Genomic DNA, 21,864 nt, shown 5'->3' on the forward strand with positions numbered 1-21,864 from the left:
CGATGATGCGAGGGGTAGCTAGTCCATGTAGTGTGCATGGACTGATAAAACCTTAGGTGCAATCTTTTGTTTTAATTAATGCTTGTTGCCGAAGGTATGCATTAATTAATATACGAATAAAAAATGCATGAATAGGATACACGAATAAAAAATTGTGTGAATAGGATATTGATTACCTTTCACTTTCTAATGAGGACCCAAAATTTTCTTTGTGATTAATTGATTAGTTGGTGTGTACAAACCTTGGGTTCAACGCACTAAAATCTTGTTTTGTTTATCAAGGTTTTTTGTAAGGTAAAAAATGGAAATGGTGTTGGGGTCCACATGCTTTCTATTTTTGCTTTTTAAGGAAAGGAAAATCTAAGAAATGCCTTCGAATGTTTATTTTTAGAAATTTATATTTTTAATTCTTAGATATTTGGGAAAATCATCCAGAACCTACATACACGTTTCTCTATGCAGTACACCCTTCTCTCCCTCTCTCGTAGCATAACTCTCTCTCTCTCTCTCTCTCTCGTCTCTCTCTATAGTCGCAAACCCCTCTCACAGCATGACTCTCTCTCTCTCTCTCTCTCACCAACCTGTCTCTTTCTAGTTGCCAACCTCTCGAGGAGTTTTGTGTTCGTAGGAGAGGAGGTGGTAGGTATGTGGGAGGAGATGAGGTGGCAAGCGGGAGATGATGTATAGTCATAGGAGGTGGTTCTGTCGAGAGACAGGCACTTCGGTTGCACATGACAGTAGGTGGTAGTTGTTAGGAGGAGAGGATTTGGTAGGCGGGAGTAGATAGTCGTCGCGCGAGGGTGGCCTTGATTAGTAGCACCCTTAGGTTGTGCTAAGGGTGCTATTAATTAATGCCATGTCACTGGCATTAGTTAATAGCACCCTCAACAAAAAGGGTGGCACCCTTGTTCAGGGTGCTATATACTTTCTATAGTGTAATGAATATTTTTTATTTTTCATTTCTAAAAAATGTCTTGCTTCGATGCATGTTTAGCGGACAAAAAAAGGAAACCAATCACGAAAAAAGGCTGCTTGCTTATTTCATCACGTTTGACTTTTATTAGCGAGGAACGAAGGAAAACTCCTCTAAGCGCAACGCCTCTCTCTTTTGCAAATTTCTTTTCAGGAATACGTAGCTTCAGCGTGAGTTAAAGTTAGGGTTTTTCTTTGCACAGGAAATTAGGGTTAGGGTTAAAGGTAGGCTTTTTCTTTGCACAAAATATCATGGGTTTAATGTGGCTAGATAATGATTTTGAAGAAATTATTTGGGGTGATTGTCGGCCAGACATCCACTGTTTTTTTACCATTCGTCTCTCAACCGAACACCCTAGCACTACGCATCTCCAAAGCGGCATTAGGATGAAGGGCCCTCGCAGGGGCCTTTCTCTCACCCTGAACCAAATTGCAACTTCCCGTTAAGTGGGTGCTTCCATTCTTCAAATTTTTTAAGGTTAGCAAAGTCCCATTTTCGCTGGTTTACAGCAATTGTAGGTTGATTTATGAAAAAATAGGCTCACACGTCAGAGTTCTTCTTCACATGTCAGTGAAGTCTGCAAGCGTGGGTAGAGTTATCATTGCACGTACAAAGCTGTTTTGGACGGAAATTGCTTCGACTTGAGATGGTTTTACTTGACCAAACAGGTGAGGTATCTTCCTTGCTCGAGAGTAAGGTTTTCCAATCTTTGTCTGTTCTTCCACAGTTTGCCTGCTTTTAGGGCTTTCGTCTGCTTGATTCTTTATAAACAATTCTATAAACATTGTTTTGAGTTAAAGTGTCACAGAACCTTACCCTTAATGCAGCAACTTACTAATTGCCACCTACATTGTGGGTGTATTTTAGGCCTACAGGTGGGGAAAAAGTGAAACTTATGGGAAAGTGATAATGCCCAATTACTCGGGGTCTAGTTGTCATCTGTAGGCATTATATGTTATCCATGTCTAGTCATTATCTATCATGTAAGCAAGGTTATTCCATCATGAATTCAAGTGTAAAGAGGTAGCATAGGTTCAAGAGGGAGAAGGGAAAGTTACTTTTTCTCTTTGATGGTTAAAAGGGTATTAAGTCTTTAAGAGGATCAAGCTTGTATTAGCGGATATGTTTTCCTATTAATCAATTGTGTTCATGTTCTGTTTTTCTCAAGTATTTGAAAAGCTATCATTGGTATTAGAGCTAGCTTGGACTCACTGTGTATTTCTCATCAGACATATGTCTACTTGAGCTTCACTACTTTACTAAGTCCTGTTTTAATGTTAGTTGTTAGCTTTGCCTATTCTTTTAATAATACACCACAACCATTAGTTCTTAGTGTTCGTGCAACCTTCCACAAGTCATTATTGTCTCTTGTTGTTGCTGAGCTCTCCAATGTTTATGGCAGTGGTGAAAATGTATATCAAATGCCATTGCCGGCTGAAAATGTGCATGCACAACACATGCAACATGGGCTGCAATTTATTGTTGGAGCAGATATTCCGCGTAATGCCCTCGAGTGTGCTCGTGAGAGGGAGAAGTTACAGGTGGAAATTTACCAGCCTTGCCTCATCCTTACAGGGCACATGTTTCTATGCCGAATGCATCCCCTTTTGTTCCCAAAATGATTCCAATCACAGGGGCTGTCCCAATGGATATAGAAAACATGTTGAGATGTAAGCTAATGCATCAAAGTCACGTGACTTCAAAGTCGGAGAGAAATCTGTGAAGTTTGATACATATTGTAACTATTTGGTCCTCTTAGCTCTATTTCACATGATAGAATTCATGCTCAGACACATGGACATGTTGATGGACACATGGGAACAGGGTTCCTAAAGTCGGCATTGGAAAAAGCACCAGTCTTGGTCAAAAAGCAAAAAGTCAAACTATGTTGACCAAAAGCTTAAGACACCATTGGAAAGAGGATATCAAATTGGACCAAAAAGCTAAAAGCCGCTTTTTCAAAAAGCAGCTCCAGGGCCAAAAAGAAAGGCCTTGAAGTTGTAAAAGCACAAGTCAAGAACTTTGGCTATTATTAATAATATTTAATAAAAAAGCAAAAGCAAGAAGATAAAACAAAGCAAAAGCTGGCACCCCTATCAAGTATATAAGAAGCTTGTACTCTCTCAGAGAGATATGCATAATGGAGTTGATAGTTATATAGTCTTGTGGGTTGACTACCATGAGTATATAACATGTAAGTTCCTAAAAGGTGAATTTGGGCATGTTCTCGGATTCATCTAGGTATCTATAGATATAGAAGAAGAACTCGTGGGGAACCACCTTGGGAACAACAAAACCTTATTAGCATCTTCTTCTCCCCTCTACATCATCAATTGTGGAGAGCCATCTTGGAAGATTTTCCTTGTGGGGAACAAGGAGCTTTGTTGCCATTATCATCATCATCCTCTCCCCCTCTTTGCACCACTGTGCTCTGCATCAGAGCCACTGCCGCCCTAGAGCTGCCTTCGTCACCTCCATCAGCTGAACCACTAGCGGCGCTGTCGCCTGATGCTACCTAGAGCCGCCTCTCGTCGACGATTTCTGCGCCTAGAAGCTGCCTGTTCGTCGGTGTTTTCTACCCTGTTTGCTCCTCCACCTCCGCCTGTTGGTTGCCGCCCACCATCTCTAGTAGCTTTTTTTTAGTCGCCCTGTTTAGAGGGTTCCCACCCTTTTAAGAAACACCACCTCCTCTCTTTTGGTGGAAGGAGCTTGGACTTGAAGCATGGGCATGGAACTTGGATATGGAGCTTGGACTTGAAGCATGGCATGGAACTTGGATATGGAGCTTGGACTTGAAGCATGGGCATGGAACTTGGACTTGAAGCTTGAACATATAACTTGGACATGAACATAGAACTCGGACATGAACATGGAACTTGGACATATAGCTTGAACCTGGATTTGGACTTGGATTTGGATTTGGATACATTAGACTTGGATTCATTGGATTTGGATATTGGATATTGGATTTGGTAGTAGCTCGGTGAGAGATACTTGTGGGTCATCCCCGTGGTGTGCTTGGCATTAGAGATCTCGTGCCTCGACATTGACATCGACATCGACATCGACTTGGATATCCTACATTGACATATTTTTTTGTTTTGTATTCATTGATTGTATTGATCCTAGCCAGTGTGCCTGTGGATTGTTCCTGAATAAATTCCTGAAAGGGGGTGGGGTCTGTTCGCCGCTCAGTGTGGTGGTTGAGTCTGTCACTGCACGTCCCGCTAGGCTTATAGTGGTATCAGAGCAGGACTTTTCTTGAAGAAACTTTCTTGGGGTGACAGAGCGATGTTGAGAACAGAGGGAGATCAAGGGCCTCATGAAGGGAATAACTAAGAAGCCAATCTCTCAGGGTGGGAACCAGGGTCATCAGAAGAGTATTATGAGTCATGACTTTCAGCAGTTCAGATGATTTCTCAGAGACGAAGAAGTCCTTGCTTGAAGAACCAAGAGGGAACAGGATCAAAAAAGGGCTCAAATATTTGAAGATTTCATCAAGGATCGAGCCACCAAAGCTAAGGGAGTTGAAGTTGCTAAAGCTCATCTCAGAAGGATCTAGAGCTACTTGGTCTATTTCTCGTGGAGGAGACAAGGAGGCTACTCATAGGCCTGCAATCTTAGATGCCGCTTCTTCGGAACAGGTAAGGGAAAGAAGGGACACTTGGCTACAAATTGTCCCGACAAGCCAAAGTAAGAAACCAGAGAGATTTGAAGATCATCAGATTGACATCATGCCAAGAAACTAAACAAGAGGAGATTATGAAGCAAAAGATTGAGCTGTTGGAAAAGGGTTTGATTAGACCTAGCTCATTATCTTTTTGCTTCCTAGTCTTATTGGTTCAGAAAAAGGATGGTTCTTGGCGTATGTGTATTGATTAGAGGGCTCTTAATAAGATCATTGTGAAGAACAAGTTTCCTGTTCCTAGGATTGACGATATCCTGGATAGATTGGATGGAGCCACTATCTTTAGCAGGATGGACTTGAAGAGTGGTTACCATCAAGTCAGGATTGTTCCAGAGGACATTCACAAGACCGCATTCAGGATTACCTTTGGACTCTTATGGGTATTTGGTGATGCCTTTTGGTCCCCGGCTACTTTCAACTGAAGGATGGAAATAATATTTCAAGCACATGAAAGCAGCTACTTTCTTTGACGACATTTTTGTGCATTCAAAGAACGAAGAAGAGCAATGAAAGCACTTGGATATGGTATTTCAGGAATTGCGGAAGCACAAAGTTGTACGTGAATGGTAAGAAGAGTGAGTTCTTTTTGTCAGAGATTCACTACTTGGGCCATATTTGCATTGGAGCAGTTTTGAACCAAGAAGGCCATGCTATGGCCTATGAATGTCAAAGATAACAAGGAAGTAGATGCATTATCTCGGAGACCCTTGAGCCATGCGGTTTCTTTGGGTTGTCATAAGGACTTCACTTTGATGAAGGATCTTTATGCTACCAAAGAGGATTTCAAACATGTGTTGGAATGGATTGCAGAATGGAGATTTGGTGACTTTTTACGTCATCAAGAAGGGTTTTCTTATGATACAAATCTAGGTCATGTGTTAACACAAGGAATTGAGGCCAAAGTAATGGAAGAATGCCATGCTCCACCTTATATGGAACATAGAGGAATCATGACAACAGCTCCTTTGGAGAGTTATTTCTATTGGCCTACTATGAAAAAGGACATTGAACTTTATGATTCGAGAATGTTTGGTTTGTCAGAAGGTCAAGTTTGATCGACAAACACTAGCAGGATTATTGCACCCATTGAATGATCTATAGGAGAATATTGCTATGGATTTTATCTTTGGATTGCCAAAGTCAGGGAATGATGGTATATGGACCTTTCAGATGACCCATTGATGGCAACGATGCAGAACGAGATTTGTGTATGGGAGGCAAACGATGCCAGAACGAGATTTGTATATGGGAGGAACGATGCCAGATGACCCATTGACGGCAACGATGCCAGAATGAGATTTGTATATGGGAGGCAACGATGCCAAATAACCCATTGGACAACAACGATGCCAGATATCTTGGACTTCGCAGTCGGACGGTCATTGTGACCAGATGGCCTAGATGACTGTATCGGACTTCGTAGTCGGGCAGTCATTGCGACCAGATGGCCTAGATGATTGTATCGGACTTCGCAGTCGGGTGGGCGGTCATTGCGACGAGATGGCCCAGATGATTGTGTTGGATCTCATAGTCGGGTGGTTAATGCGACGAGATGGCCCAGATGACTATAGAAGAACTCTTGGGCGATCTAGTGACTAGATGGCGTTGAGGATAGTCTAAGCGGTCCTAGTGGCCAGATGGCTCAGCACGGTTTTGATGAAACTAGACATGATAATCCATGAACAGGAGGATCATTACTTGTGCATTGCATACTGATGTATGTTTGAATTTCTTTGACTTTGTGTGCTGTTTTTGATGTATGGACAATGCTTGGATTTATGACATGTGATAGTTCACTGGGCTCCAGACTACCTGGCCACTACCTGAAATACCCAGTAGACGCGAATGATGCATACTTGTTTGTTGACTAGCTTGTGTCTAGTTTTTGTAGGAGGTAAGTATGCATTTATTTTATCTAACACGTGTGACAGGCCATGAAGATGTACCATGAAGAACAAGGACATCGGTCAAAGAAAAGGCATTGAGATGTTGCCAGATGAGTAGATGACACCACAGATATGGGGAAAGACCAGATGCATAAGCTCACCAGATGGGGCTAGTATCTTGGAACATATGGATGTACTTGATGTACCAAGACCATATGGATATACCAGGGACATATGGATGCACTTGGAAGACATGGACGTGCTTGGAATACTTGTGGTCTGCAGTTGAAGACAATTGCGATGTAAGAGGGAGGGAATGTAACTATTTGGCCCTCTTAGCTCTATTTCACATGATAGAACTCCATTGGAAAGAGGACATCGAATTGGACCAAAAAGCTAAAAGCCACTTTTTCAAAAAGCAGCTCCAGGGCCAAAAAGCAAGGCCTTGAATTTGTAAAAGCACAAGTCAAGAACTTTGGCTATTATTATTAATATTTAACAAAAAAGCAAAAGCAAGAAGATAAAACAAAAGCAAAGCTTGGCAAAAGTAGGCACCCCTATTAAGTATATAAGAAGCTTGTACTCTCTTGGAGAGAGAGAGAGAAGAACTCGTAGAGAAAACCACCTTGGGGAGAGTAAGAACCTTGTCATCTTCTTTTCCTCCCCCCTACATCATCACTTGTGGAGAGCCATCTTGGAGGATTTTCCTTGTGGAGAACAAGGTGCTTCGTTGCCATTATCATCATCATCCTCTCCACCTCTTTGTGCCACCCTGCTCCGCTTTAGAGCCACTGCCGTCGACAGAGCCGCTTGCTAGTGCCGCCCCAGAGCCGCCTTTGCCACCTCTGCCGGTTGAACCGCCACATCCGCCGGCTGAACCGCCACTTCCGTCGGCTGAATTGCCGCCTCTACCGCCCAGAGCCGCCTGCTGCCCCAGAGCCGCCTGCTGCCCCAGAGCCGCCTTCCGCCCTCGCCAAGTCAATGTCTATAAAATCGACATTGAGAAAGTGAAAGAAGTCCAAGAGATTCCTCGAGAGAAGCGTGACATTTATACCATGCTATATGAGGAGATCACAACACTTGCACGTGTTAGTTGTGCACATTCATCTGCAGTAGCAAGTGCTAGTACCAATGTAGCAGCTGAGGTAAGTGCAGCAGCTAAATCTTCCTCCACATCCGATTTAGATTATCAAAGTGTGTCTGAGTTTGACGATGATGAGGACGAGGAGATTGAGGACTTGCAAGACTAGCTACTAGCTAGGATGAGAGCTTGAGCCATTGTCAATGAGCCATGTGGCTTATCATGATTTATTTGATATTGTTTATGGGCATTGGGCCATGACTGTTGATTTATCATGATTCATGTGACATATGAACACTTCAAACTTCTAAGTTTTAACCTATGTAGTGTAATGTATGGTTTTTTTTGTGTGGCATGGAATGATGGATGATTGGATCATGGATCATGGACATTGGACCATGGTCTTTGAATCATGATCATTTGACATTGATGATGGATGATTATATGGTTTTTGTTATTTGTTATTCAAAGATTGTAGGCTTCAAATTGATGTTTTCATGTATTCTATGCATTTATTGTTATTTTTACATATTTTATACAATATATATTTGAAATTTTGTACATGCAAAAGCCTGTAGGTAGGAAACGTGTTGGAAACTTTGGGCTGATTTTACGAAACCTGTATGAAACTTTTAGGAAACCCGTTTCAAACAACCCCCTAACTACTACGCCCTAGACTCCCTTAACTTGGATCTCTCAAGATAGGAGATTAACTCCATCATCCATGCTACATTCTTGTTTTTCTCTCTTGACATTATGCAAGTGTGCACGGGAACATGGTGGACAGTGTGGATGGCATCAGATTGGGGCAATAGCTTCATGGACAGATTGGTACAGCTTGGCAGTAGCTTTTTGGACATCAGTTCTGATGGCACTATTTGGGCAGCGTGCTAGGGTTCAGCAATGGATAGGCTTGGGGATGCGCTTTTTGCACGTGGGACTTCCCCCTTGTTGGGCACATGCAGCTTTTTGAGTTTTAAATTTTAAAAGCAAAAAACTCGTGATTGCTATGTGATGAGAGACACACTGGCGGCCTTGAATCTCTTCTGGATGTCTTGGGTTGACTTCAAAGTTGTTCCCTTCTTGAGGCCCTTGGTCTCCCTCAACTCTTGACATGGCTTTGTCACTCAAGAAAAGATTTCTTCAAGAGAAATCCTGCTCTGATACCACTGTAAGTGCAACGGAGGGTGCAGTTACAGATGCAACCATGTGTACGAGAGATAAAGATAGAGAGAGAGAGAAGGGCGAGAGAAAGATGGGAATAGGGGATTCACACAGTACACCACGCTAAGCGGGGAACAGGCCCCGCCCCCTCTTCAGGAATTTACTTCAGGAACAATCCACGGGCTTTTCCAAGCCAAGACCAATACAACAAATGAATACAATATCAAACAAAGGTGTCGATGACGAGATCGGGCGGATGTCGATGTTGAGGCACAAGATAACTGATGCCGAGCTCACCTTGAGTATGACCCACAAGAGACTTACACCGGGCTAGTACCAAAATCCAAAGAATCCAATTGATGTTCTCAAGTATCCACAAAAAGCTCGCTCTTCTCAATCCAATCTTTTCACTAATAAAGGAGGAGGTGGCGGTTCTTCAAATGGAAGCAACCCCCCTCCCAAGAAGGCGGTTTAAAGGAGGTGCTGATGGAAGAGTCAGACAACAGCCAATAGGTGGTGGTGGAGGAGGAAACGGGCAACGAACATGCGACAAAACATCCAGCAAATAGGAGGCAAAAACCCCTGCTCTGGAGCGGCAGAGACGGCAGCTCTTCTTCACAAGGGGTGGAGCAGCGGTGGTTGGTGTTGCAAAGGGGGGGCTGCTGGTAGATGGGGAGGCAGAAAGGTGATGTAGAAGATAAGGTTCTTGCTTTTTCCAAGGGAGTTCTTCCACGTCCTTCTTCTATGAGCTTCTTGCTGTCGATGTGCGCTTGCTGTATCACTTACTTTTAATGCCAAGTGCGTAAGCTGATAGGGCCGGCGTGCGCACTTGTTTTCATAGTATTTAACATAGCTTTATTACCTCTCTCTCTCTCTCTCTCAATCGGGTGTTAATGGCATAAGATGTGTTTGAAAGTAGAAGTATTGGTGCATGCATATCATACAGATCTCATAATTGCATTTTTGTATGCACTTGCAGGCTGCTTTTTTACAGTGGGATTTCAAAGATGAGGAAACTTGTACAGGTGCCTTTGGGCCAGCCAGGTCTTATCAATGCTCTCTTTACTGGTTTCTTGGAAGATGAGAGTGGGTATTTCAGTGATGCATCGCTATATGAACATGATGATGATGTTACTGAGGATGAGTTAGCTGAGGCAGAGTCAAATTTGGACAGTGGTGATGTGCAAGTCTTGAAGCAAAGCAAGACCTGTGTAACTACACCAGCATTAAAAAATAAACTCCAGAGCAAGCTTGCAAAGTGTACATTAAAGGTTAAGAAGAACTGTAGGATTGCAAGCAAAAAAGCAGATGGAGAGAAGCAACTGCTGGAGAAGAGCCAGAAAATGAAAAAGGCTTGCCTGAGAAAGGCTGAGAATAAAGCACAGAATGCAACTGATACCGAAGTAAAATCAGAGCAGGAGATAAGTCCCCTCCTAGAGAAGCCCCCGTCTTTAAGCAGGCTTGTGAATAGGCAATGTAAATCCTCCAAAAAACAAAGGGCACAATCCAATGCTGAACTTGGGGAACACGGAGATGCTAGCTCAGCAAGCTCCCATGACGGTGAAGCTGATGTGAAAGCGCCAAAAAAAAAGGAGAAGTGTGCAGAATTCATGTCAAAGAAAAGGCGAACTGTCTTAGTCAAAGCTGAGTATTGTATTGAAAGTATCAGCAAGAAAGCAAGAGACAAAAGGGTGAAAGAAGAGAACCTGCCAGAGAGTTCAAATCTAAGGGAAGGGGATGCAGCGAATGGAGTAACTGCAATCAAGGCTTTTCAGAGGACGAAAAAACTTTGCAAAGCCGCAAACCAAGCATCAGCAGCTAGAAAAGGACACAAAGGCAAGGGGAAGGGCATGGTCAATGGTGCTATGGAAATGAAGAGAAGGACACAAGAGAAAAGTTGCCCAAAAGCTCTCATCACAAGCAAAGGCAATGATATTTCATTTTTGGGAGGCACGCAAAGAGAAAAAAAAGAAGTGCACACTTCAGATTCAGAGGTACCCTTTGCGACTGCTCATGAAACTAGTAAGATGACTAGTCAAACCAAATACTCCAAGCAAGGCTCACCAAAGCACAAGGAGCAAAAAAATGTGAAAGATGAGGATGGGCTGATTAGGGTTGGGATGTCTTGGGAAGGAAACCCCAAATTCCTGGCCAAAGAGAGCCCTTCAAGTGTGGGGCATTCTGTAAAGGATCCTAAGCACAAGGAGATCCTCAAGTATCAGTATATTGCACAGTCATTGTCTACTAGGAAACAGACAGTCTCCAGTGAACACCAAATTTCTGCTGTTACAGATGCCAGATTGAAAAGTGGCCAAGCAGGTATGGACTTTTGTTCAAGTTTAGAGACGGTGCATAGTGTTGTTGAGCATCAAAGGCCTACTGTTGAGAAGTATAGCGACAACGGTGTGGTGGGAGAGGAAGTGTCCAGTGGTGTCACGGAGGGTGGTGAAGGGAACAAGGAGCACTTGACTGATGAAAAGGGCGACAGAAGCAGTAATGCAATCACAGATGTTGGCTGGGTCTTGTGTGATAGTTGTCATAAGTGGCGTTGCATTCCTGCTTCCCTGGCAGACACCATTGAAGCAACAAACTGTGGCTGGTAAGGATTCTAGAAGAATGCTAATCTAATCAGTATCAATTTTACGGTTCGGGTTTCATCTAGTGTCAAGTTTTATCTAGAATTAGGGATTCATCCAGGGCCAAGCTTTTTAGAGTCATATATATTGGTTTGTTTAAAAAAAAGGTGAAAGTAGGTGCCTCAATGTGGGTTTTGAACATTCAACTGGGTACATGAGATGAGCCTTTTGATTAATTTTTTTTTTCTTTTTGGAGCTGATTTGTTTCTTCATTGGCATTAAGCAAACCATACAAAACTCATGGTCCATTGATTTATATCTAATTTATGCTAACTGTTTCTATCCAAAGCGGTGCAATTGTGAAATTCCCCCTGACCGGGGTTGAGCACAATCTCGTTACACTTAAACTATTAATACCAGTAACGAAAATGACATATGGCACAAGACAAAGCAAAATTAACACAACTAAAAGATAGCGACGCCTTCATTGGGGTTCTCGAATCCTTAATATTATATTTTTATTTAGGAGTATTTGAATGTACAAGCTTCACAAACACCATGTGCCAGACATTGAATATGATTGAAAAATGAAAGGAGGTACCAAACAATGGATTTGTGTTGATGTAGAATCGAATTTCACCACCAAGGAGTTGCACCATGTTCTCCAAGCTCCAGTGTCACGCTAAACGCATGACACCCTCTGTTGGCCTCCGAGCAAAGCACACGAGAGAGAGGACCGAGTGCTAGAACACTGGATGCGTGCACTTAGTTGGAAACCGGAGTGTGTAGACTAGTTTTCCTCTCTCCCCAGGCGCCTCATAACCAGCGAAAGACAAGAAGTTTGCCAATAAAAGGAGTTCAATGGGAACCTCTCTCTCTTCCCATCACCAACATTAGGAGCAGCAGCAGAAGCAGGTGTATGTTTTCCCCCCACACGAACGCAACCCACTGGACGGGCAGCATACAGGTGAGATCAGCAGGTACAGGCATCGAACTGTAGATGATGTCAGCCCTAGTTCAGATGGTATGGATTGTACGGCTGCAGTAAAAGGGGTGACTTCAGTCTACACAACAAATTCAGCAGGTGCAGGTGATGGTGTCAGCCGGGTGCAGCAGCTGCAGGTACTGTACATTAGTGCAAAGGTTTACGGACAGCAGACTGTACTGTAAGGACCTGTACGGCAGGTGTTGTAGAGAGAGAGAGAGAGAGAGAGAGAGAGAGAGAGAGAGAAGCTCCGTGTAGTCCAAAGTACATTTTTACATATAATATAAAACACCATTTCACGAAAAAAAAAAAAAAGAGAGAGAAGCTCCAACAGTGGAGTGGGTGGCCATGTACCAAACGGGTGCCATGTGTTGGGCCCACCTCTCACACTTGGCCAAACTTTCCTAATGGGTGGTGTGTGCCCAATAAGTGGTGCCATCACCACACACAAGCCCAAACATCGATAAAGGGGTGCCCTTCCTTGCCTTGGCCGACCACCTTATAAAAAATCCAGCCTCTTTGATAAAAATATCCGCCCTCTTATAAATGAATGTGAACCTGCAGGGCATGTTATAACATAACAAAGCTTATAGAAATGTAACAAGTATTAAACTCATACTTACTACCTGTTCACATGCCACAAGCTAGTCAACCGACAAGGTCACATGCATAGTTCATGAGCAAGTGTCCCGACTGTGAATTGGACACATTAGGCAAGCAAATCAAAACAGTTTCACATGAAAACATTTGCCAAACACACAAACATATGCTGCAATGCACAACTCGTAATGGGCATGTTGGGATTCGGAGTCATATGTGTACGTGTCCATCATGTGTCCCGTCATGTGTGTGTGTGTAACCATGTTTGTATGTCCACCAATGCATGTGTGTGTGTATACATTTGCAAAAGGGTGTGAACACTTTGTGTTACGTGTGTGTTTTGGTGTGAACCCACTCTTATGGTGGCTCACATAATATCTAGATATTTATACCTACTTGACATGATTGCTTATGTCATGTAGAAGAACCTTCAAAGGTTATAAAAGCATTGTACTTGGTGCATCTAAATCATCACATTAAAAAAACATTCTCTCTCCGCCATGGAGGTTTGCTGCCAAACCCTAACCCATAGTTGCACCTGGTTCGCGCACCACCCCCCAAGTTCGATATGAACGGTTCAGTACGGTTCGTGCGCTGGTGGTTCGATCCGGATCTCAAGCGATCGTTTTTTTCTGCCCGTTTCTTGACCGTTTTGTTCGCCGTATTTTGGCCGTTTGGAGAGTCGTTTGTTGGGCGTTTTTGGGGGCTGTTCATTGCTTAGCTTTTGCTTGCTTGCCTTGGCCCTTTGGTTGCCAACTTGCCTTTGCTTGAGCCTTGAGCCTCTCCCTATTATCTATATAATAGGCCCTCCCCCAACCCTGTCCTCACAAGTGCTCATTGTTCAACCGTCCCCTCACAACTGCTCATTGCTCAAGTCTATCCTCTCCCTTGAGTCCCCTCTAGGCTCTCTCCCTCTTCCTCAACTTTCAAGCCTCTCCCTCTTGAGTCTTCCCCAAGCCTCCCCCTCTTCCTCAAGCCTCTCCCTCCCTCCCTCTCTCTCTCTCTCTCTCTCTCTTCCTCAAGCCTCTCCCTCCCTCTCCCTTTCCTTCTCCCGGGACCCTTCTCTCTTCTTCCACCATGAGAGAAAAGCATAAAGCCTTTACTTTGCATGCCATTACCCATGAGAAGAACAAGGGGAAGTCGGGGGCATGGAAGTGGACTTGCAAGTATTGTGGCAAGGACACTAGTAGTGCCACTAGGCTTCTTGCACATCTCTCCAAGATGGGGGGGAAAATTGCACCTTGCAAGATGATCCCTCAAGACATTTCTGATGGCATTGTGAAGTACTCCTTGCTTGGTAAAGCAGGATAGTGGAAGAGTACTCCCCCCCCCCCCCGTTGCTGCCACTTAAGACGAAGTCGTCCTGCCGGCAAGGGATACATCCTCTTCATCCTTCTTCCCCTTCCCCTTCCCCTTCCCCTTCACCAACTCCAACTCCTCATCAAAGAGACCAAGTGAGTTTTGAGGTTCCACACAAGAGGCAAGCTACTCTTGGAGGCTCCATTGGAGCAAATGTGGCCTCTCTCTCTTGGGTCCGAGCAAAGCAACAAGACCCAAATGTGGAGATTGCTCGCACAGAGTGCAATCTCGCATTTCATGTTCTTAAAACTCCTCAATGGCAAAGGATGGTGAGGATCATTGCTGAAGTAGGACCATGCTATGGCCCTTGGCATGGTATCACCTACAACGACATGCGCATGAAGGCACTTGATGAAGAAAAGGAGAGAATCAACAAGACCCTCGAGCCCGTCCAAGCGGGATGGGTGAAGTATGGGTGTTCCATCCTCTCCGATGGATGGACCGATAGAAAGAAGAGAGACATCCTCAACATTCTAGTATCTTGCCCTCTTGCCACGTACTTCTTGTGGGCCGTGGATGCCGGAAAGGCGGGGAAGAAAACCTCCCGCCATTTCATCTATCACCACATTTGACAAGCCATAATCGATGTGAGATACAATTTTAATTTTTGAGTTTGAAGCTTGAAAGTTTAGCCTTTGCCTTTTACTCAACTTTCAAGTCTTATTTATTTTCCTTTCTCATGCATCCCTCATCCTTGTTGGTTGGCCTCGAAAATGTGGTTTAAGTAGTTACGAACAATGCGTCCAATTGCTGCAAGATAGGCCACTTGCTTGAGGAGGAGTTTAAGTCCATAGTATGGACTCCTTGTGTCTCTCCTTGCCTTGACTTGCTTATGGAGGACATAGGCAAGTTAGAGTGGGTGAAGACTCTGGGGACACAAGCCACTCAAATTGTCACTTTTTTCAGTCAAGAAGTTAAGGTCCTTGCTGTCTTCCGCCATCACAGCGACTTGGAGATGAAGAAACCATCCTCGACGCGCTTGGCCTACACGTGGCTGTTTCTAGAGCGCCTTTATGATGTCATGCCTAAGCTCCAAGTAACAGTGGTTTCATCGGAGTGGGGCAGGAATGGATACAAGGTGAGATACCTTTGCATGTCGATGAGTCAAGAGTCATTCAACGGCTATGCTTGAGAGAGGAGTTCTGGCGCCAGGTCCGTGCCCTAGTTATTGCGATTACTCCCTTGTATAGGGTTTTACGCATGACAGACATGGAGGGGGCTACTATGGGGCTCCTCACTCACTTTATGAGAGAGGCCATTGCCGAGATTACCCGCACCACAGTCCTTGATGAGCTTGATCTAGAGTGTATGCTAACAAGGTAAATAAGGTTCAAGGATAAGTAATAAACTAAAATAGAATGTTGAATCTAAATACTTGTTCTTTCGTTTTTCTCATACAAGATATTCTTTCTTTATTTAAAATTCACAGTGATTCCCTTGAGGCTACTCCCTGACGCAATGCTATCTTGGCACTCGTGGAGAAGAGATGGAAGTGGATGAAAAGGCCTATCCATGGCCTTTCTGCTTTGTTGCATCTTGCCTACAAAAAGCACTCTCACTTTTCACTGATCAAGAGTTGTTTTCAGCTAACCGAAAGCATTACCCGATGATGAGAATGGGCAATTTGAGCTCTTACAGGAACTCATCAACTATAATGATCAGAGGGGCCCTGCATTCGCTAATGTGGTAGGTTGGAGGAGGGATTCTATGGTGAAGTCTCTCTTTTGGTGGGAGTCATTTGCTTACCACTAACCTCACTTACAAAGAGTGGCTTTGAGGATTCTAGCGGAGGTAACCACTAACCACTTGGGACCAAGTTACTAAATTATGTGTAGATACTAGAATCCTGAATATCCTTTATTTTTATTGCGGATTAGGATTGCTCTTCGGGTGCATGTGAGAGGAACTGGAGTTTCTACTCACTTATACACACGAAGTTACGCAATCGATTGAGCACGAGACAATTAGAGTGGATGGTCTATTACTGCAATAACTTGCACATGGTGCGTGCAATGCACGATAGGAGTCAAGCTAGACAGGTATATTGTTAGTCACATGTACATTTGTCTACTTTCATTTTCTATAAACATTCTAAATTAAGTTGTAAGTTGTAAGTTTTGCATTTATATTTATATTCTTAAGTATTTTTTAATGGACCGTACCTCCATCGTATTTTTATTTTCAAAATTTAGCGGTGCGTTCCGAGACCGTATTTGAACGTACTGTACTGAATTGAACTTTTCGTACCTGACAACTATGCCCTAATCCTAACCCTAACGCTAACCGTAGCAAAAGCACATGTGCTCACAAATTGGTTTCAGAGCAAGCATTATTGTAGGGTTCCATGACTCATTGTGCGTTGCTGTTCTCTGTTTCTAATGATGATGTCAACGACTTGCAGCTCCAGAGTAAAGAAGTAGGCGACTAATATTGAAATCCAGCTGTCGACTGAAGTTGTCGACTTTCGTGTTGTATGCTCGCTGCTGCCCTTGTGACTACCGCCTTGCTCTGTCCAGTGCCTGCCTGCAGCTAGTCTCCATCCTTGCCAGTCCGTGCCATTCCATCAGTCGCTGTGCGTGCATCAGTCATTGACGCCAGCTCCATTGCTTGCTATCGCCACCTACGTGCACCATCACCTAGCCATCGACGAGTTGAAGCCGTATTGTTGCTCGCCATGTGCCTTGTAACTATTTGGCCTTCCTAGCACTCTATTCACACGATGGAACCCTTGCGCAGACACTGGACTGGTTATTTGTTTGCTTTTGTATTCATTGATGTATTGATCTTGGCTTATGAGCTTGTGGATTGTTCTTGAAGAAATTCTGAAAGCGGGCGGGGCATGTTCCCCATTCAATGTGTGTGTCTTGTGCAAAGTTCTCTAAACCCTTCTCTCCCTCTCTCTATCTTCTCTCTCTATTTTTCTCTCTCTTGGATACGTGGTAGAATCTATCACGCATGCCCCGTTGGGCTTACAGTGGTATTAGAGCAAGATTTCTATCGAGGAATTTTTCTTGGGGTGACAGGGCCATGTCAAGAGAAGAGGGTAACCAAGGGCCTAATGAAGGGAACAACTATGAGGCCCATCCGGGACTTCAGGATGGCAACCAGGGTTGTCAATCCATTACTCACGAGACCGCGGTCATATCGTTAGAAGAGTAGAATGATTCTCTGCAATTTCGGCGTTTGCTCAAGGATGAAGAATTCCTTGCTTGGAGAGCCAAAAGAGAACATGACAAAAGAAGGGTTCAAATGTTTGAAGACTTGATCAAGGATAGAGCCACTGAAGGCGAAGGAGTTGAAGTTGCAAAAAAGCTTATCTTCGTGTCAAAGGAATCACCGTTGCAGAAGGGTCTAGAGCCACCAAGTCTGCTTCCCACGGAGGAGACAGAGAGGCTATTCCTAGACCTGCTCTCTCGGATGCAATCTCTTTGGGATAAGTAAGAGAAAGGAAGGCAAAGGAGCCTACAAAAACCGGCAAAGTGGACTTCAAGCCGGGAGAGAAGAGTGTCAAGTTTGATGCTTTCTATGGTAAGTGGGGTACACAAAAAGCTTTATCTTTTGTTAAGCAATTTGATGCCGCTTTTGGAGGAGAGGACTTCTCCGAAAAGTCCAAGTTTCGCATGGTTCGCATGCACTTCAAGGATGCCGCCTTGAATTGTTGGGTAAAGGTGTACAAGAAGGAATTGAGCCAAAGACATGGATTGACTTCAAGATTATGTTCAACAAGAAATTTCTACTCGCAAACTTTGAAGCAGACTTGTAAAAAGAGTGGGATGAGGTAAAGCAAAAAGTCGGTGAGAATTTGGCAAGTTATCTTAATAACTTTTCAGCCATTTCATTAAAGTTTACTCCCTATAACCCTTTTCCACCGCTAATGGAAATGCGTAAGTTTGTGAATGGACTTTAACCTAACCTTAGAAGTGTAAGCAGTGTATATGGCTGGTCCGAAATCTTTGGAGGAAGCCCAAGACAAAGCTTTGCAAGCCGAGGCCTTGCACATGCCTTGGATGGTGGGCAAGACGAAGATTGACAATCGAGAACCACCTGAAAAGAAGAAGTTTAAAGCTGGATCCGAATCGAGAAGCAAGCCTCAAGAGAAGAAGGATAGGAGTGGAGACAAACCTGCACTCTTTTGAAGAAAATTGTCACACAAGCAACTTGAAGAATATGTCAAGGAAGCGAAGTGTTTTTAGTGTGGAAAGAAGGGACACATGGTTGTAAAATGTCCTGAGAAACCAAAGCAAGAAGCCAAGCCGCCTCAAACTTACGCATTGTGAGAGGAACTTCAACACTAGGATGAAACACCACCAGAAAGAAGGTAACTTTTCAAGGCTTGGGGTAAAGTGGCTAACCAACCAGTGCTTATCCATTTTGATAGTGGTGCTACCCATCACTATATTCATCCCCGAGTGGTGGAAGGCTGGAAGCTATGAACCTCCCTTCAAATATGTTTGGAGCTCCTATTTCTTTAGGTGCTGCTTTGGAGGGAATGTCGAGGGAAGTGACCGCTATCTTAGGCAAGATTCGTTTACAGATTGGGGATTATGTGGATCAAGAGAACTTTGTTGTTGGTAAAATTGGACATTGTGATGTAATTTTGGGTATGCCTTGGCATAAGGAGATTGAATCAATCATTGATCGGGTTGGAAACAAGATTAGATTTCCTTTTAATGGCAAGAATGTAAATTTTGATGTAGGAGTTGAGGGGCATTCTATTCTACTCATTAGTCATGTACAGGTTCCTAAAGCAATAAAGTAATCTATTTCCTCGTACCAATGGTTTATGTCAGAGATCCTAAGGAATCTGAGAGTGAGAAATCACTTTCAACTCTTGATCATGAAAGGAAAGATTTCCTAAAGAAGTATGAAGATTGTTTTGTAGATTCTCTCCCAGGAGAGTTAACTCCTGAGAGACCGGAAGATCATCAGATTGATTTCATTCCGGGGAGTTTACCTCCCAACCGATCTCCTTATCGTGTGAGTTAGGCACATCAAGAGGAGATTATGAAGCAAGTGAACGAGTTATTGGAGAAGGGTTTGATTAGACCTTGTTCATCACCCTTTTGTTCTCCAATTTTATTGGTTTAGAAAAAGGATGGTTTTTGGTGTATGTGCATTGATTACATGGCTCTTAACAAGATCACTGTGAAGAACATGTTTCCTATTTCTAGGATTGATGACATCCTAGACAGATTGAATGGAGCCACCGTCTTTAGCAGGATTGACTTGAAGGGTGGTTACCATCAAGTTAGGGTTGTTCTAGGAGACATTCACAAGACCACATTTAGGAGAACATTTGGACTTTATGAGTATTTGGTGATGCCTTTTGGTCTTACCAATGCCCCGGCTATCTTCAACCGAATGATGGAAAGAATCTTTCGACCACATAGGAAGTTTGCTGCTACTTTCTTTGTTGATATTATTGTGCATTCTAAAAATGAGGAAGCGCGTCAAAAGCACTTGGATGTTGTGTTTTAGGAATTGCGGAAGCACAAGTTGTATGTGAATGGCAAGAAGAGTGAGTTCTTTTTGTCAGAAATTCACTACTTGGGCCGTATAGTGTACAAGAAAGGGTTCAAGATGGATCTAGACAAGTTTAACACTATTATGGAATGGCCAGAGTTGACTAGTGTGCATGCAATTTGAAGTTTCCTTGGCTTATGCTCTTATTACATGAAGTTCATCAATTGATTTGCACTGGTTGCTAGTCCATTGCATGATTTGACAAAGAAAGCCGTGGGATTTTGGTGGACCAAAGCTGAAAAAGAATCCTTTGAAGCATTGAAATTTTATGCTAGCAAAGAACCGGTGTTGATTATTCCAGATTTGTCAAAGCCTTTTGTGGTTGAATGTGATGCCTCAAGAGATTGCATTGGAGCAGTTTTGAACCAAGAAGGCCACGCTATGGCCTATGAAAGTCGAAGACTTCAAGGAGCTGAAAAGACCGCACCCACATATGAGAAGGTGTTGATGGCTATTATTAATGCATTGAAGATTTGGGAGCATCATCTTATGGGTGTTGAGTTTGTTATCAAGACGGATCATCAAAGTCTTAGGTACTTCATGTCTCAACCTAAGATATCCGAAAAGCATATAAGATGGGCTAGTTATTTGGCCCATTTTCATTTCCAAATTATGCATACTCATGGAAAAGACAATAAGGTAGCAGATGCATTATGTGTTGGAGACCCATGAGTCATGCGGTTTCTATGGGTTATCACATGGATTTTACTTTGATGAAAGATCTCTATGCTACCGATGAGGATTTTAAGGATATTTGGAACAGATTGCAGAATGGAGATTTGGTGACTTCCTATGTTATCAAGGAGGGTTTCCTTATGATGCAAACCCGATTATGTGTGACAAGGAATTTGAGGTAGAAGAATGTCATGCTCCCACCCTACGCATAAGGTCATCTTGACTACAACTCAAGCTTTGGAGAGCTTCTTTTATTGGCCTAGCATGAGAAAGAACATTGACCGATATGTTCGAGAGTATTTGGCTTGTCACAAGGTCAAGTTTGATTGACAAAAGCCAGCAAGACTATTGCAGCCATTGCCGAGTCTGAATATTCCATGGGAGAGTATTGCTATGGATTTTATCTTGGGATTACCAAAGTCAAGAAATGGGAATGATGGTATAGGGACTATTATTAATAGATTCAGTAAGCAAGCCCACTTCGTTCTAGTGAAGACGACCATTCACTCAGAGCATATGGTGATATTATTTATTCAAGAGATTTTCGTGATATTATTTATTCAAGAGATTTTCATGCACCATGGATTGGTTCAGTCCATTGTGGGGGATAGAAATCCACGAACTACTAGTTTATTTTGGAGAGCTCTTTTTGACAATGTGAGAATAAAACTGATTCTCTCTTCGGCTTACCATCCTCAAACCGATGGGCAAAGTGAGATTGCAAACCTCACTATCTTGGATACGCTAAGGTGTTATGCTCTCGAAGCAAAGAATCAATGGGAGAATTATTTGCCTTTGGTTGAGTATGCTTACAACAACACCGTTCATTCATCCACAGGCAAAGCTCCTTTTGAGATTATTTATGGCAAACCATTGTTGTTGCCCGTGCTTAGAACCAAGGAAGAGATCTTCCATGCGGATGAGTTTGTTCGAGACTTGGATACAACTTTTGCATAGGTTTGAAAGGCTATTGAGATATCTCAAGCCAAGCAAAAGAAAGCTGCGGATACGCATAGAAGGAAGGTTTCATTTGAAGAAGGGAATTGGGTCTTGTTGAGATTCAAGAGGGGGGTATGTCACGACCCTGTGTTTTTCTCTGGACAGTATGCAGGTGTGCACGGGGACATGGTGGACATTGTGAATGGCATCAGTTTGGAGTTAAAAAGAAAACCCATGTGTGGACAACCCCAAGTGTAAAGGGGACAAGGAATTAAAATTAAAAGGTTTTATAACCTTTGAAGGCCAAGAATTTAAGTTCAAAAGGTTTTATAACCTTGAGTGGCCCCTAGGCTATTTATGGGGGCTACTCTACTTTTGGAGGATGCGCCTCTTTCTATTGCATGCTTTTTGGGAG

The 21,864-nt window shown here is 43.2% G+C and overlaps 1 protein-coding gene across 1 annotated transcript in view; it reads left to right on the forward strand.

Moving 5' to 3' along the window:
- The first annotated feature begins 1,033 nt into the window (after positions 1-1,033).
- Positions 1,034-21,864, forward strand: part of LOC147637973 (uncharacterized) — a 112,673-nt gene continuing 91,842 nt past the window's right edge. Inside the window, 3 exon segments of the mRNA XM_086797067.1 lie at positions 1,034-1,450; positions 1,545-1,641; positions 9,772-11,391. Coding sequence (XP_086653193.1) covers positions 9,800-11,391 — 1,592 coding nt within the window. The 5' untranslated portion in view covers positions 1,034-1,450; positions 1,545-1,641; positions 9,772-9,799.

This window comes from Cibotium barometz, chromosome 5 (assembly GCF_041138505.1).
Source record: "Cibotium barometz isolate CiBa-2024 chromosome 5, ASM4113850v1, whole genome shotgun sequence".
In the NCBI taxonomy this organism is placed as follows: Eukaryota; Viridiplantae; Streptophyta; class Polypodiopsida; order Cyatheales; family Cibotiaceae; genus Cibotium; species Cibotium barometz.